At 39.9% G+C, this 18,011-nt stretch overlaps 1 protein-coding gene across 6 annotated transcripts in view; it reads right to left on the bottom strand.

Moving 5' to 3' along the window:
- Positions 1-18,011, bottom strand: part of LOC134646243 (dynactin subunit 1-like) — a 36,876-nt gene that overhangs the window by 8,070 nt on the left and 10,795 nt on the right. For 2 of the 6 annotated variants that reach the window (XM_063500059.1, XM_063500056.1), the window contains exons 3-13: positions 16,628-16,706; positions 14,306-14,337; positions 11,539-11,583; positions 7,653-7,670; positions 5,318-5,338; positions 3,923-4,093; positions 1,987-2,184; positions 1,282-1,486; positions 1,012-1,090; positions 749-908; positions 503-607 (exon numbers count right to left, since the gene is read on the bottom strand). In XM_063500059.1, coding sequence (XP_063356129.1) covers positions 503-607; positions 749-908; positions 1,012-1,090; positions 1,282-1,486; positions 1,987-2,184; positions 3,923-4,093; positions 5,318-5,338; positions 7,653-7,670; positions 11,539-11,583; positions 14,306-14,337; positions 16,628-16,706 — 1,113 coding nt within the window. The remainder of the gene's footprint in view (positions 1-502; positions 608-748; positions 909-1,011; positions 1,091-1,281; positions 1,487-1,986; positions 2,185-3,922; positions 4,094-5,317; positions 5,339-7,652; positions 7,671-11,538; positions 11,584-14,305; positions 14,338-16,627; positions 16,707-18,011) is intronic. The other 4 variants (XM_063500057.1, XM_063500058.1, XM_063500060.1 and 1 more) reach the window with 4 other exon arrangements.

The raw sequence follows: 18,011 nt of genomic DNA, 5'->3' as shown, positions 1-18,011 counted from the left end.
CAGCTTGTATAAACTCATGTTTCGTTTATTCTTGGAAAAAACAACGTACGTTAAAGTTTCTTTAAACTGGAATCTATTTTCTTGTATATTTCAATGATTGTGCAATAAGCTGAAATACTTTCAGACACTTTTGTCATTCTTTAATGACAGGTACAAGACAGATGAGTTTCTTGTGTAGGATCATATGATCATTGTTCCAGGTCAGTGCAACCAAAGGAGCACTTTAATCCAACAAAAGCTGCAGTAATGACAAACACCAGAGGGCTCCAAATGCATATTAATGACCCTGGCCCCATATTATTAATGAAATGAGTCAGCAAACAGCAGTACTTCAATTTTCTCAGACCTTATTACTATAAATGTATGCAGGTAGGCCAGTCTGAGCAGTAAAACGAGATAGTGAGAAATAAATCAGAGTATTTATGGACTGAAAATCACTTTGGGATTTTTTTTTAACCTGCACAGTTTATCGCCATGTTTGTTCTGGGCGATTGTCACTCACCAGATCTGTGACTGTCTCTCTCAGCTCCCTGACTTTCTCCTCCAGGTCCAAGTTCCTCTCTGTCAGAGTCTCCACCATCTCCTCTGCGCCTAAGGCTGCATCCACCTGAAACAGAGCACATGTTGTTTTTCTGCTGTTATTCATCCCACGAATTAAAAGATCACAGGCCTGGGGGGAGCTACCTTTCACTTCCTCTACAGTGTGACAAGTCAGAAAAAATGCAGCTCAGTCTTAAGGTCCACTGACCTGCTCTTTCAGCTCATCGATGGTTTTTTCTGCCGCTTTCATCTCTTCCTGCAGTTTCTCCTTCTGGCTTCTCAAACAGTCAAGTTCCACGTTCTTCTTCTCCATCTGCTTCTGCAACTTCACGTGTTCCTGCTTCTCTGACGCAGACAGGTCACGCATCCTGGACACAAAAACACGCATCAGTGTTTTGGAGCTTGTAAAGTTCTGAATTAAAGTTCAGTTCAGTATAATTGTGGCTTTCATGAAGACATCAGCGGACCTACCTGACCAGAGCTTCCTTCAACCTGCTGTTCTGCTCCTCCAGCTGTTTCACATGGTAACTGGAGGCGGCACCATCTGAGCCTGACAGAAACCCAAAAACAAAACAAAAAAGAAAAGCTTGTCATTAAAGCTTGCAAACTTTTCATTTTACTCTAAATTGATGTTCATTTTACATACTTTAAAACCCAGACTCAAACTTCAGTATTGGTATTGATAGACAGAAATGAGGCCTGGATACAACATCTGCAATGATAACATCAGCTCGACAGTACCTTTCTCCTCAATCTCATGCTTGAGGATCTCCAGGTCCATGGTGAGCTCATCCACTTTCTCCTTGAGGGAATCCACCTCCAGCTGCAGAGACTCTGCTCTCTCCTCAGCCATCTCCTTATCCAGCGTCGCCATCTCGATGGCGTCCGCTGTGTCCGACATTTCCTCCATATAACGCTCCTTTGCCTCCAGAGCTTCTTTAGCCTCCTACACACAGAAAAGCTTAGTTTCAACAAAGTATTACATAACTGCATGTTATTTAAACTGCATGCAAATCGTATACTTTTCCCCCTTATTAAAAGCCAGTTATAAACTATATTTGTTATATTTAGATATTTGCAAACACATTTGTTTTTGTTGCTTCTCTTTAACCTCTAAAAAAATCAGATCCTTTAATAATAATTTTACAGAAAGTAAGAAGGTGTGTGGCAGCCAGGTGCTGTTAATCAAACACACTGTGAACACTTCACCAAAATACCCAAAATAATCTGCAATAAAGGTTGAGATGAGTTTAGGCCCAAAAATTCAAAACCTACAGACTTAATAAGATTTTTAAATGAATTGTAGTTCATTTGGAAGCTAATGAAGGAACGCAATTGCTGGCTAGTTTTTGTTAGCAGTCAACTGCTGCTTTTTAACACTTTTTCAGCTGAGTCTGAGCATCTACACTGCATCCCCTCCCTCCTCCTCCATCTGTGGCTCCTTACCCTCTTGGCCTCCTTGAGTTGCTTCTGCAGCTCGGCCTGCTGTTCTTGCATCTTGGTCTTCCACTCCTGCAGCTGCTCCAGCTGGATCTTGTGCTTCTCCAGCTCCTTCAGTTTTGCTTTGTCTTCCGTGCGCTTCATCTTCAGGGTCTCCAGCTTCTCCTCCAGGTCCTTCACTTGATTACGCAGCGCCTCCTCTTCCTGGGTAACAGTTATATGGACAAGATGAAGGGGAAAAGTGAGATTTAAATAAACACATATTAGAGGAAACTTTCTAAAACACAAAAGGAGGATTCAAACTTGCTCCATTTTCTTTTCTTTTTATGAATCATTTCTCTTTAATGATTCTTCAGAGTGAAGACCGAAAGCAGTGGATCAGGTTTAAAGCCTTGTGTTAGAAGCACTTACGCATTAAATATTAAACCTGCAGAAAATTCACCTGTGGAGAGAAAACACACGCACACACACACACACACATGCTGTATCACACATCCAGTGTGCACTTGCAGATAATCACACTCCTCTAAACACTCTCTGAATCCTGTGATAAACGTGCAGCAGAGACAATCACTGCACACACACAGGTTAAAAAAGGGAGTCACACCTCAGCTGATTAAAACGTTAGTGAGAGCAGAACAACACTTCAATACTTCAAGTGCAGAAACATCACATCACACCACCTCGCTGCACCTGTGTTTCCATAGTGACATCTTCCTGAGGGGACAAAATACCAATTAGACTGATTATTCCGACTTTAACATTTCATTATAAAAAAAAAAAAACACACACACACAGAAGGCGATTTTTACAAAAGGTTAATGTGATAATCTCTGATGTTTAAATACAACTTAATATGCAAAAGAAAACGAGACACACAAACGAAGATCTTGGCGTTGATTTGTTATCAGCAGGCAGATAATTCACAAAAACAAAGGTAAATTCTGTCACGTTGCCTAAAAAGCGTTTCAGGCCTTCGGCTCTCGTTCTGACTCTGCTGGATGATGTCAACACAAAGTGACAGCTGAGTCAAAAAATACACTTAAATTTAGAGGAGAGATACTGACAAAGTTGTCACATCTGATTTTACTCCTTCGCTGTGCTTGTGTGGGTTATACTCAGAGTCCACTGACTGTGGTGGTACATTAAATCCTGTTAAACAAAATGTATGAATGAATTAATGTAACTATGGGTAGTGCCTTTTTAAGCAGGCTTTGCTCATTAACATAAATGCTTGTTGTGGACTAAGTGCTGCCACAGAAGCTTCCTTCATAATAATAATAATAATAATAATGGATTGGATTTATATAGCGCTTTTCAAGGCACTCAAAGCGCTTTACAATGCTATTCATTCACTCTCACATTCACACACTGGTGGAGGCAAGCTACAGTTGTAGCCACAGCTGCCCTGGGGCAGACTGACAGAAGCGAGGCTGCCATATCGCACCATCAGCCCCTCTGGCCAACACCAGTAGGCGGTAGGGCAGGAGTGGGCAATTCCAGGCCCCGAGGGCCGGTGTCCCTGCAGGTTTTAGATCTCACCTTGGGTCAACACACCTGAATCACATGATTAGTTCATTACCAGGCCTCTGGAGAACATCAGGACATGTTGAGGAGCTAATTTAGCCATTTAAATCAGCTGTGTTGGTTCAAGGACACATGTAAAACCTGCAGGGACACCGGCCCTCGGGGCCTGGAATTACCCACCCCTGCGGTAGGGTAAAGTGTCTTGCCCAAGGACACAACGACCAGGACAGAGAGCCCGGGGATCGAACCGGCGACCTTCCGGTTACAGATGCGCACCCCAACCCCCTGAGCCACGGTCGCCCATAAGGGGTCAATAAGCATTCAAAGAAAAGAAAAATATATAGATAAACAGTAAAACACATCAGATCTGTCCAACGCAGGGTTAATAGAACTTCTGATCCAGACACACACTGACCTTGCTGGGGATGGGAGCTGGAGGGTTTCCAGGGGAGTGGAGGGTGGGGATGACCGGAGCAGCCAGGGGGGTCTGTGCCGGCGTGCTGGGCTCGCTGCTGCTCATCTCCCCAGCAGAGGCTGAAGCCGAGCCAGACGCGGCCCCCTTCCCTCCTGCAGGTCGGCTGGGCTGCTGAAGGAATCGAGAAAATAGTCCAATCAACAACAAGAATTTAAAAAAAAAAAATTAAAAAGAGAGAAACACTTTGCAAAAAGCAGCTAAGAGTAAATCACTTGTGTAGATGAGGCCAAAAAAGGTGTCCCTCTGCAATCTGACTGCATTTAATTATTGTAGTTTTTTTTAGCTTGACAGCTGTGATTCAGGATGTGATGTCTACAAGCACCATGAGAAGTGTTAACAGCTGCATCTGACTGAGTTACAGTACTGTGGAAAAGTCTCCCCTCATTTCTTTATATTTTCTTTCCAAGGAGCCCGATTAAACAGGACAACTTTTAAACTGTACCATTAAGCACACTGTTACTAACAGACTGCCACATAAAAAAATAGTATAGCTCAATAAAATAAATATCTTGAAGAATAAAACATGGTCATAACAACACGGTCTTTAAAATTGTACAAACTCTGCTATAGATGCTGCATTTTCTTTCATGTTTGCGCACGATTTAATTAATCACTGCACCTCTTTCTCCATTTCCAAGCAAAATATAAAGAAATTGGGGCTTGTTCATCACTTTTGCACTGTGCTCTTAATTTAACTCAACTTTGGGGCTGGATTTAGCTTCTCTATAAAATCACCTACATCAAAATAATTGTTAAATTATTTATCATTACATTTTTTATTCTACTAACTGAGACCTGAACGTCTATATATTAACAGATATTTGATTATTCATGCTCATTGTTTTGTTAGCTTCTGACCTGAAAAGGAGAATTTCAGTTTATCTAAAAATTGGAAAAATTGACTGAGTTGTTTATTAGCTGTTGTACATTTCCCCCCAAAAATATACAACTGGGCCCTTCTTCAGTAGACCTCAATAGTGACCTTAAAATAGAGAAAGAAAAATACAGATGTAATACTAAATGAGAAGTGCTGAAAATATTCTGAAAATATATGAAAAAAGGTGTGCAGCAGATGGAAAGCAATAAGAAATAAAGCAAACTTTAGATGAATAAATGTACTGTTGACATAAGTTAGTCTTAATAAAATGTATTAAAAAGTGTCAAATCTGATTAAAGTGGATTATCTTTTATGCTTTTGAACAAAAATATGATTCGTGTTACGAGTTATGTGCATAAATCTGATCTGCCTCATGAAGTGAAAATAATAATCACATGTTCAAATAACGCAGGCTGACAAAAGGTAGAAACCCTGATGATGTTGAAGACTGGGCTCACCTTTGGCCTTCTGGCCGTGGTCTGAAGAAGAGGAGAGGAAGCAGGTAAAGGTCAAAGGGCAGCAGGAGGAGAGGAGGGAAGGGAAGGAAACAAACAACCAGGGTTAGTGATTCAAGGCAAAGTCATAGTAAAGAAAGATTACAAAAAAAATAAAAAGTAAGAATGAGTGGATGAAGCTGATATGACTTTAGGACATCGTTGAATATTTGCTGCCTCACTCACAGTTGAAACCCTGTTAATGTATTCTTCTTGACAAGACGCCTCCTCTACTTATATTACTATCATCTATCATAATAACATCTACACAGATCTCTGCTCTGTTTCTCTAATGATCTTTATTGTCTTAACTGATCTCCGGGCCTCATCTCATCCACCCATATGACCACAGTCTTGGCAACAACAGAGACACTGACTGGTACTGCCGCTGTGACCTCAATGACCGCATTGTATCTCAGTTAGCTTCATCTATGTCGAACTACACTCATACTGCTGAGGTAACAGTAGTATTCGGGTACAGCATGTGTTTCAGACATGCTACACCGCAGGGTGGATGACAGGATTTGCAGTTAAGCTTGTAAAGAAACACTTTGCACTGTATAACACACATGGGTTTCACTATTTTTGATTTCCTACCTCGAGGATGACAATGACAAATGCAATCAAACTATAGATTCCCTGGTAACTTGTCCACAAGTCTTCAGTCACCCAGGCCTATAGACTAGCCAACAACCCCCTGTGAGGAATGTGTATTCCTCAGTGGGTTGGCGAGTGGTTTTTGAAACCAGTTGCAAAGTTGCTGCAACACAAATGCCCTTGTGATTGGTTTTGGTAGCAGACTACCATGGCCGACTACAGTTTTCATGGAAGATACCAACTTGTCTGCAAACACTTGCCATCTAACCACTGACCAGTAGTAAAACTTATGCAAACTGGGAATGCCTCCAAAATAAGAGACTGAAAGCAACACATTTTAAAACTTTTACTTTGGTGGTCTCCATTTATGGTTTGTGTCACACTCTGCAGTTTCACTACTGCTTAGCAAGTATTTGGGGAGTATATGCAGACAAGCTGGCATCTTTCATAAGTCTGCAAGGAGGTGCTCGGTACAGCACTGTAACCCAACTTCACCTACTAACAGCAAAAAACCTCCAACATTCGACTGGTAGAAATACATTTTTCCCCAACTAACCGAAGGTTATCAGGGGTTCATAGACTGATCTCTAGGCCCAGGTTACATGACCTAATTATTTTCCAGCGACATGAAACTGAGTCGCTATTCAGCAGATTAAAATCATAATCTGTTTTTCTACAACATACTAAAGTTCAAATTATTTTCTTTAAAGATCCTGGAAGTAAATGAAAAATGTGGTACCAATTTAAAAAAGAAGAAAGATAAAAATACTGAAGTCTAGATTTGCACATGGAAAAGATTTATAATATATTACAAATTTACCAATTAACCATTGTCTCTGTTAACTGTAATTAGAGTTAAATTACAGAGGAAACAATCTTTGACGATACCAGAAAATTCTGAAGCATTCAGGCACTGCTACAATAAGTCTACAGTTAACAATATTAATCTTTTCTTGTGACTGTCACTTCATATTAAAGTACGTCTATCATGATTGGCTCAGCATTTAAACTTGTCAGGTGACCACTTAACCCAAGCCTGACCAGACACTTGTATACTTTCTACCATATTCATGTAAAATGATCTGTTGCATCCAATTATCTTCCACTATCTGCCCTCAGTACACTCAATCAATATCCATCTCTATCTGGGCTTTGGCTCGTTATTGTTCCTTATTGGATTAAAGCACTACCATCCAACAGAAACTCGCCCGAGCTTATAGCTGTACCACCTAAGATCTGTCAGTCCTCTTAAACCAACATGTTGTGCTATAGGTGCCAGAACAAACTGTACTCAATCCACATCTGCCTGTTTGCCACATCTGCAAACAGTAATGGAAATCAACGTATAGTCTTGAGTAAGACATAGTTTCCGTATGATGAGGCTAAATAAAACAATAAATATGATACAAGGCAACTCAACAACTGCAAACACATGTAGAAGCATGGACAGCTACCAACAGCATGGGCAAAATAAACTTTGAAGTCAAAGAAAGAGCACAGCTGAGCTGCAAACACCTTTACTTTTATGCTGGGAATATTAAATATCAATGGTCTGGGGAAAAAAATGGGAAAAAAGGCAATTCCACCTTAAACAAAATGAGGACACATGACCTTTACAACAGCTCTGCCAACAAAACGAAAAGGATGATAACATCAACACGAGAAACCCAACAGAAAAAGAGCATCACATGGAGTTCTGTACCTTCCGGGGTGCAGGAGTCTGTCTCATCATTTTTGCAAGGGAAGAAGACATACACACACACGGTCACCCAGAAACAAACACACACACACACACACAAACAGGAAGCTGATAAAACAGGCAAAGATCCACAGACAGCGGGTTCAGAACAGACAGGCGGAAAGCTGAAGCTGAACAGTCAGACAGGCAGCGGCTCAGGCCGGGGAGCTGCAGTGGTGCAAATGGCCGCGGCGATTTATTCCCAGGCTCCCCCTCCCTCCTTCTGTTCGTCCCTTCCTCCTGCTATCGTCCTCCTTTATGTCCTTTTTCTCTCATAATCCATTTGCCGGCGCCCTCTGTCAGCACCTCTCTTCTGCTCTCGCCTCTGATTAGGACTCGAACATCCCTCTGCCACGAGCCTCCAGCCTGCTGCCGTTTCCTGCTACACTGGAGACGCCTCTCCTCCCCTAACCTCGCTCTCCAACCCTCTGTCTCATTTCCCCCCCTCTTCTCTCTCTCGCTTGTTGGGATTTGTCAGCTGCTCCTGCATTACATCACTGTGTGCCCTCCTCCCTCCCTGCTGCTCACCCACTCATCACCACCTCTAACACAGACAGACAGGGGGGGAGGGAGGGGGAGGGAGGGATGGGTGTGAAGTGGTGATTGGGGACAGACAGGGGAGGAAAGAGATGATGTGAGGCAGAGGAGGGCGGGGCTGTAAATGGAGGTGAGAGGGAAAAATGAGCAGCCATGCTGATGCAAGCCTCTCTTATCTCCTAGCAACGCTGGCAGATCCTCAAAAACGTTCATTAAAATGAGGCTGGCGAAAACAAAAGGGGTGGGGTGGGGGGCGACACCTGAGCGGCTTTATGAGGTATACCTTTCTTAGTGAGTCTTGCTATTTTTGAACTGCGCCTAACCATGCTTTACATAGACACATACCCAGAGTACAGAGGTTAAGAAAGCCTCACATAAAAACTCAGAAATGCAAACATCATGACAGCCAGAGATAAGATCCGAACTTTAAAAGTAACATTAACTGTAGTAAAAGGATTTTTTTTTTTAATTTAAAAGGGAGATTTAATAGTTCGACAGTCTCCTAAAGAGCCGTCTAAGGAAGCGATCGTGATATCTTCCTCAGTTCTACTAATCTGTTGCTCTGCACCAACAGCTCAGCAGGAAGGGAGAGGGATCTCTAAGAGGATTAATCCACAAAGTATAAGATACTCTGATTAGTTGTGAGCTTTAAACCTCAAATACTTTCACGTCATGGGCAAAAAAACATGGGGAGAAAATGTCCAATGAGGTTTTAGTAAACGGGCGATGTTTAAGAGTATTAGGAATCTGATTGTGGAGAGAAAAAAACAAAACAAGCAACAGGACGTCAGGCTGCGGAGGCAGAAAGAAAAACAGCTTATGAGTATCTATTACAGAGCAGCTTAGAGAAAACTGTCCTGTTCAAATATTAAACATATTTTTTCATAATCCACTCAAATTCTCTCCAGCACACAGACTAAGTGCTACTCTGAGAGTGATGGAGAGAGAGCGGCCGACAGACAGAGTGGATGCCGAGATGGGTGGAGATGTATCAGGTTCCTGCTTTCCCAGCACACAGAGGGAGTATCGCTGCCTCCGAGGTCACTGCAATGCAGCTTCAACGAAACAAAAGGAGATAAAATTACTGTCCAGAAAGCATAAATAAGCCCAAAACCTTAGCTGAGAAAAATAATGGCTAAGTCTGTGACAGACTTCACACTTAAGGGCCAACCTTCAGAACAGCAGTATAAAAGCATTTTACTTTGCTTTTCCTTCACCGAGTTTCCATTTTGGTCTTGTCTGTAACATTTCCTACTCTTCCTCAGTTTCACCGGCTCTGTGACTGAACATTTGATCCTCCTGCTTTAAAGTTCCCTCCTGATGTTCAAAGTCAGCCTGCCAAGGAGGAGATGCAGACCAGGAGACGATAAAGAAGAACCGAGCTGACGGGAAATCTATACTCTGCAGGTTACTGCAGGCAGAAGGGCAGCTCATTTCACCTCAGTCGCATTCTGACATTTTCAAGGAACGCCTGCATGTATGAGTCAGCCAGGAATGACAAAGAGCAGCGGACAGCCAGCTTGGATCTCATGATAGACGTGTGGGAACAAATACAATATTATAAGGAAATTATATTTTCTAACTTTGTGGCTGGTCTCAAAATTATTGTGTAACAGGATAACGTACACACCACCCTGTCCTTAATAAAGACCTTTATTAACAAGAGTAATAGGGAGCGGTGCAACAGATGGTCTAGCCCTCACAGAGCAGTGAAGTCAGCATCATGCAGTCAGTGTGGGATCACATGAAAAGACAGAAGAACTGCGCTTCTCTAATATGCTTAAAACAACCTTGGAAACTTGGTGACGGTCACACCAAAGACTGATTTAATTTAGTTTGTTCTCTTAATACTAATGCTTTAGTTAGTAATAAATTAAAGTGATTTAGTAAGGCTTTCATTCAAGAATCAAAGGCTGGATCACTGGACTTTTCAACATAACTTCAAGTCCAAGAACCGAACTAATCCATCTCATTCACAAAAACAGAGACTTCAGGGTTTAATATAAAAGTGTTCATTTCCATAATAGGTTGCAAGATATGTTAATGTTATCACAAATGCGTGAATATACAACTTAGTATCTAGACTGAGCAGAAATATCCCAAAAGTGACAGAGGAGTGAATGACAGGGGAGGACCAAAACCCATGAACCCAAAAACATGTCCTGATCTTTACAGTTATTTTTATTTCATGCAATTAATCTGCTGCAAAAAATATCTATTGCCAATCAAAAAGTCTAAAGCTAAGGTGTAGAACATAAGATCCTGGAGGCCAGAAACGGCCTGGCAAAGACTCAAATCTGGCCGGTCTTTGGAGAATGTGAAGAAGGATATACATTTTTGACTGTATTTTTTACAACATTTCCTACTAAACAAAGACCTCCCCACGGCCATTCATTCAACACCAAAGTAATTAACCAATAGAAAAACAGTTAAGTAAGACAATTTCCTGTTTTTTCATTATCTACTATACATTTTTTTTAAAAGTGTGTCTGTGAATTAACAAAAACATTCTGCTTTATAATTACAGGACAGTGTGGGTAACATGCTGCCACAACTTTTACAGCTTTTACAGCCTGTAAGACACAGGCTACATGATTTCCTATCATGTAGGAAATCTGAGACATACTGTTGAAATCGTACTTCTTTTTCTTAATTTGATATTGCGGAGATTAAATCTGCAGTTAAACTTCTTTACATCGACACAAAGAGGATTTTCACCACTCTGGCCCACTGAAACAAAAAAGTGGGCTGCATGTGGTGCACAATGTAAAATCTGTTTGACATCCCTGGTCCGAAGCCTAAGATAGTTATATGATAATGATGGGCTGCTTTTTGTCCTTTTTGTTAGCTCATGTGTGTCATTTTACTTATATAGATGCAACCTTGCAGAGGCAGTAGGTGGTAAGTGGTAACCATTATTGTTAAAAAAAACAATGGTTCCATGCAAGAACCACTGCACGTTCACAGAGACTACCCCCCAGGTTTGCTCGAGTCTGATGCCTCTGAAAAACCTTTAGACACTTAGCTAACTTAGCATGTTTGAATGTGCACATAAAGCAGAAGACCAAGCAGACAATGTTGGACAGAGCTGCACCGAACAGAGAGCAGAGAGGGTGGTGAGGTGATGGGACACAGCTTTCATTCATACAAACACAGAGCGCTTCGTACAGAGACCAGAGATGGCGGTGTGGTAGGCTGTGAGGAGTCATGGGTAAAATGAGGGGTGAGGCTCTGTTGCCATGCAGCAGCGAGGCCATTCAGAGCCACGGTTACCACGGTTACTACGGTCATCATCATAACATTACCACTGTACCGAGGTTAGAGAAACATGCAGCACCTTTTTGGGTTTCACTCCTCGCTGCGTCGGTCAAAGGAGGTAAGGAGACGAGGAAAGGAAGGAGGAGGGAGGGAGGGTGATGGTTAAAGTTCAGGAGTTTGTCAGCAGCATGCCGGAGGTGATGGGAACTGTGGTGGTTTGGACCTGTGTGTTGGACCTCAATAACTTTCACAAACACAAATCTCTTCATAGTCACTTCTTCATTCTCATTTTGTTCATTTTCACCACATTAAAAACACATTAAACTACACTTTTGTGTAAAAATATTTTAATTGCCTATTATTAAAATAATTTGAGCCATTCTCCCATGGCTGGTCAACAAAAAAATATATATATTCTTCCATTTTCTATGACACAAGCAATAAAAATGGAAACAATGAGATCCTACAAATACAGTATATGTAAACATGAAGTACTGCTTCTTTCAAGGGTAAGGTTTTACATATTAGGACATAAAAGATTATCTGGTCATTACCAGGTATTAAAATTAGATCAACACAACCTGAGATGAACAATAAACAGGACACAGTACAAGTTGTAATATATTTAACAAAAACTGAGTGAAAAATCAGAAGCAGCGTGTGAAAAACATAAGCACACCCCGTGATACAGTACCTTGTAAAACCACCAACAGCAACAAAAACCTGAAGTGACTGTTTTCACTTTATCACTTACTAAGGACCAGATTATTTTTATTATGTCCTCATACATGAAACCTTACAGTTAACTTTCTTTTTACAATGACTGTACAATTTACATAAATAAAACAACATATCTAGTCATAGAAAAAAGTCATTTAAATGTGACTAATTTGGAATATAGTTTTTAAATCAAATGCCTCCGTTCTGGTTTTCACTTGACAGAGTGAACTTCTGATTACAGGTTATTCCCTGTGCAAAGATTCTCTCAACATGCTGACATTTGAATCCAGGACTGTCAGTGGATTAACCTTTCACAGCAAAGAGATTTTTTTTGCCTTGATGTGTACAACTTTAAAGTTTAATTCAAACCCAAGACTTCTCAAAATTCCTTTAAATCCAGATATCCATATATCACTATAGTCACATCCATAAACCATGTTTGCTTTTGCTCTTTTCATCAAAAGTGAACTCTTACACCATATTAACAGATTGCAGATTTAACGTAAATTTAACCAGTATACCAGATTTCTATTAAAACATATAATGAACATATAACAATTCCTATGAAAAATTACTGCAATGGATTTTAGTGTCAGTTTGACCTAAAGGCAAAAGTCAAGCACACTAAATAAATTATTAGTTAGATCATATCATGATCAGTGCTTTTTTACTGAGTCATGGCTCTGATGTGCTGGGTTTTTTCTATATTTTTCTTAGTGTCTACCAAACATGCAGAGTAACACTGGACTTACGTGAGTAAATGGCGCCCTCTACTGGACAGAAAGAACTCATTCAACTCTAGAGCTACAATTTGGTTTAGCACATTTCTGAACTTGGTAAACTGAGATTAAACTACAGGATGGGCCATTTATATGGATACACACTGTAATAAAATGGGAATGGTTGGTGATATTAAAGTCCTGTTTGTAGCACATTAGTATATGTGAGGGGGCAAACTCCTCAAGATGGGTGGTGACCATGGTGGCCATTTAGAAGTCGGCCATCTTGGATACAACTTTTGTTTTTTCAATAGGAAGAGGGCCATGTGACACATCAAACTTATTGGTAATGTCACAAGAAAAACAATGGTGTGCTTGGTTTCAACGTAACTTTATTCTTTCATGAGTTATTTACAAGTTTCTGACCACTTATAAAATGTGTTCAATGTGATGCCCATTGTGTTGGATTGTCAGTGCAACCCTCTTCTCCCACTCTTCACACACTGATAGCAACACCGCAGGAGAAATGCCAGCACAGGCATCCAGTATCCGTAGTTTCAGGTACTGCACATCTCGTATCTTTATGTTTATTCTCATGAAAGAATAAAGTTACGTTGAAACCAAGCACACCATTGTTTTTCTTGTGACATTACCAATAAGTTTGATGTGTCACATGGCCCTCTTCCTATTGAAAAAACAAAAGTTGTATCCAAGATGGCCACCATGGTCACCACCCATCTTGAGGAGTTTGCCCCCTCACATATACTAATGTGCCACAAACAGGACTTTAATATCACCAACCATTCCCATTTTATTATAGTGTATCCATATAAATGGCCCACCCTGTATAATTACATAAAGCTGAATTAAGTGGAAACATTTACAGATGTACATGTGCAAGCGCCTCATATAATATTCCATATTGTTTAATAATCCCATTACTTCATTTTTTTATTGTAAATTAGAACTAATTACCACATCACAGTGTTATGTTACACTAGTTTCATGTAGGAATCACCTTTATAATTCACAGCCATGCTATGATGAAGCCAAATTAAATGTTAATCTACTGCAGGCACTTTCCCCAAACACCTGATCCTAACAAAACCCGTGAAAATGCAACCGTGTCTGACAGCAGCCATCAGAAATGAATTAAATATCTCACATATGAATCTCCCTGCAGAGTGCAAATCGCCAAACAATAAACACCAACACATAGCACTTACTTTTGTACGTCTATGTGAGTGTGTGTACAGGTGGGAGTCTGTATGCATGAATGTGTGTATGTGCCGTGTGGGTGTGTGTGTATTCAGGTGTCAGCCGGCACGTTTGCATCTGCTTTCCTGCAAACTTTGTGTCACAGTGCAGCGTTATCTGACTCACCAGTTTAGCAGACTTGGCTGACTCCAGGATTTCTGACGAGATAAAGAAGAAACAAAGAAAGTAAGAAACACATTCCCAGAACATTAAGATAAAAATCTTTACGAGTTATAAAAGTCCCACAGCAGGTTATGGCGCAAGCAGAGTCAACATAATTTATTGTTCATTCACCAGATGGTCAACACTGACTGGCAGCTATTGAAACCTGTATGCACCCTTATTTAAAATTCACTTCTCCATGCCCTTTTTTCCCTACTCATGTTATTGAAGGAAAGTGTTATTTGCATGCTGGTGATCTCACCGTCACTTTCAGAGCCCCTTTTATAAATCACTTTCAGAGAAAAGCCACATCGTAAGACAAAAACTTTTCTTTCTGGCTTTCAGGCTGGCAGAGTTCCAAATTAAAGGCTCCGAATCACATAACGGCTGCTGCTGTAGCAGCAGGTAAAAGAGACAGAAATCTGCATCCTGGAAGATTTGTGTAATAGTAATAATCTGAATAATAAAACTAATCTAAATGTGATTGTGGTTTACAAACTTGCATGTCAGAGATTATTGTGAAAGGGCGACAGAACCGGATGTTCCAATGCCAATATTTTATTGTTTTCAGTTGGTTGATTGATTGATTTCATTTGTGTCTTGGAGGCCCTTCTCATGTTTAAAAATAAGAAAATATTGGCAATAAGGCAGAGGTAAAATTACAATGCGTACAATGTGCCTTGCCGCAATTTAGCAACAACAGGCAAAACAAGAGAAAACTGTAAAGTTGAGACCCACAGTGGCTGAATATATTTGATGTAATATGGGAAGACTTGGGAAGGCATGTTGTAAGAATTCAATAACATTGAATGAATAACGGTAAAGCCAGAGTGGATATAAAACTCACTGAAAAAGGTACCAGAACAAGAGACAGACATTTTTTAAATATATTTATGGGGTGTAAAAAAAGTAGCTCACCTAAATAGACTGGAGCCTTTTGAATGTTATTACTTATACCTGTCAGCTACACTTACTGCTCATCTTTCCCTCTGAATTTTGGTGCAGAGCAGCATTTACAGAAGCACTCAGCATTTCAAGGCCTTTTCTTTGCGTCACTGCTTTAAATGAAAAAGTGTCTTGTTGCCAGGTTACATCTGAATCAACTGTCCAGTCTCATTTAATCTGCCTTTTCATGCCCCAGATGTCCATCAAAAATCCCACAAAAAAGTGTTTACCACTAAAATATCACGAGTTTAATGGGGAGAAATTAATGTGTTATCCACATATATGTGTGTTAAGATCTCAAATCCACATTCATAATTCCCTCACTTGATAAGACATGACATGATAACATATTTCCTTGTAATGTTAATCTGCTGTAGATTGTTTTATGTTTTTTAGACCTGCCACTTCTTTTGTCCTTCATTTATCCAGTTTCCTAATTTTTCTAAGGACATGCTGCACACCAAATTTTCAGCTAATAAGTCTTTCAAAATCACCTTATTTGTGCAAAAAATCAATTTTATGCCTGTTAAACTATGTTATCTTTAACATTTTATATAGATTCAAGAAGTGGAACACATTATATGTTCTTGTGACAGGCTGTTAGTAACAACATGCATAAAATGGGAATTTAAAGTTCATTCTGTGCCAAGTTATCTGTAATGCGTAGAGGCGTAGACACAAGTTAAGTGCCTTTTTTATGCTTGAGCGATTTACGGGTCCAGTGTTACCTGACTTAAAAAAAATAAATATATAAAAACATTCCTCTGAAAACAGCCAGAGGAATGAAGTTTGGAGAACTACTGCTCAAAAGGTTTGCAAAAAAGTCTGGCTCCTTAGAAGACAAATACAAAGATATGAGGGGTGGCTCAAGATATCTGCAAAGTACTCTTAAATAAAGAGAACAGCTATTGTTTAAACTGTGGCCCGATCATCATCATCATCACCTTTATTTATAAAGCACTTTAAAACAACCACCGATGAAGAGTTTGACATCTGCTGGTGGCTAACTTCAAATCCACAATTTTTACTTGTTATTCACTCATCACATAAGTAAAACCAGGCAGCATCCCTGTAATAAGATACTAAATGTACCAAAGTGCTTTTATATCTTAGATCTTCAGCTGTCCATCTAAACTACAGCAGGAGAGCAGGTGAGAATAAACCCTGCTTATTGGTTTCAAATATGGCATGCACACTTACTGTCAGGCTCTATAAGGACAGGATAGACTGGATTTTACTGTGTTTTGGCATTTTTTAAAATTTTACTGATAAAGTAGTACCAGCAGAATACTAAAGACGACCTGCAAATATGACCATCTGGAAGTGTGTGTGCGTTCTCACCTCGTTTGGGAACCTTGCCAGTGCCGGGCTCGGGTGTCTCAGGAGACGTTGTGTCTGCCCCATCATCTACCAGCTGGATCTGAGACAGCGGGAGAGAGACATTTAGTCATGTCTTCCAAAAACACAACTGTGAGTGCTGCTGTTAAATGAAAGAGGTGACAGAGATGAAGAGGCATATTGCAAAAGGGGAGCCACAAGTGAGCCTTTTAAGCCAAGCAGGAGACACGCTGAAGAGGATTAGTGACACAACTGCTAATCTACAGTAAAGCTGAATCTTATGCATAAACGTGTAATTCTACATAGGTTTGATGTTTCTTTTTAGCATAAAATTTGTATCACTTTTTTTCAGCACAATCAAAAGGTAAAAAGGTTTAACAGTTACTGGTAACTGTAACAGAACACACAAAGTATAAACTGCTCCTAATATTTAAGTACAACCACCATCACATTAATTGGTAATGATTTTTTAGCCCTGAAGTGGATGGATTTGACGAGCAGCCAAAGAGTGATTGATGTGTTTGGATTCAGCAATGTAGACATCTCGTTCTGATTTGATGACTGCAACAACTTTGTGTAATTTGATCATAATAAGCTACCGTAAAATGGTGCTTGTCCCAGCACTAAAACAAATAGAATTAAACTGACAGTCACAAAGACAGATGTGACAATACTGCAAGTTACATTACACTGATGACTGTTTATTATTGTGTGCCCACACATAAGAGATATCCTGCAGGTACCATTTCTTCCAAAACTAAATCACTTATTTCAATAAATCTTTTGACTTTTTCTTTTTAGTAGTAACAGTCCAGTTCCACATTAGGTTGGCAACCCTAGAGATGTAGATTACAGCCATATGATTAACATAAACCTCACTGTAAACTTGCTCCTTCCAAACAGATTTATTTATTTATTGCCAGACTCAGTGTGGCCTATTCTCTTAGCGCTACTTATGAAGGATAAAGCTGGTAAAGTAAGCCATCGTAATAATCACAGGTCCATAACCTTAGCCAGTATAATGTTTCAGACAGACTTTTGAAGGATAAATACCTTTTTTAAATTTAAACCCAAACATGGAACTGGTCTGTGTATGTATATTTTGAAGGAAATTATAAACAAACACAAGAAAAGAAGTCATCAGTTTGTATTTGTGTTATTTCTATGCCTGCAAACCTTTGACTGTGTAAAACAGAGTTATTTTGCTGAGCTGAGTCATAAAGGGATGCCTGAATACATTGTGAGAGTTCTGATTTATTTCTATTCCAAACAGACGTTACAAGTAAAATGAAGAGAAAACATTTCAGCCTTAATAGTGTTAGAGGAGGAAGAATTTTATCCCGGTTCTTTTTAATATTTTGGTTGAAGATTTTGCGTGCCTGTACAA

Source organism: Pelmatolapia mariae, linkage group LG16_19 (genome assembly GCF_036321145.2).
Source record: "Pelmatolapia mariae isolate MD_Pm_ZW linkage group LG16_19, Pm_UMD_F_2, whole genome shotgun sequence".
NCBI classification, from domain to species: domain Eukaryota; kingdom Metazoa; phylum Chordata; class Actinopteri; order Cichliformes; family Cichlidae; genus Pelmatolapia; species Pelmatolapia mariae.
The sequence above is the reverse complement of the archived record's forward strand: the minus strand, read 5'-3'. Positions and strand labels throughout refer to the sequence as shown.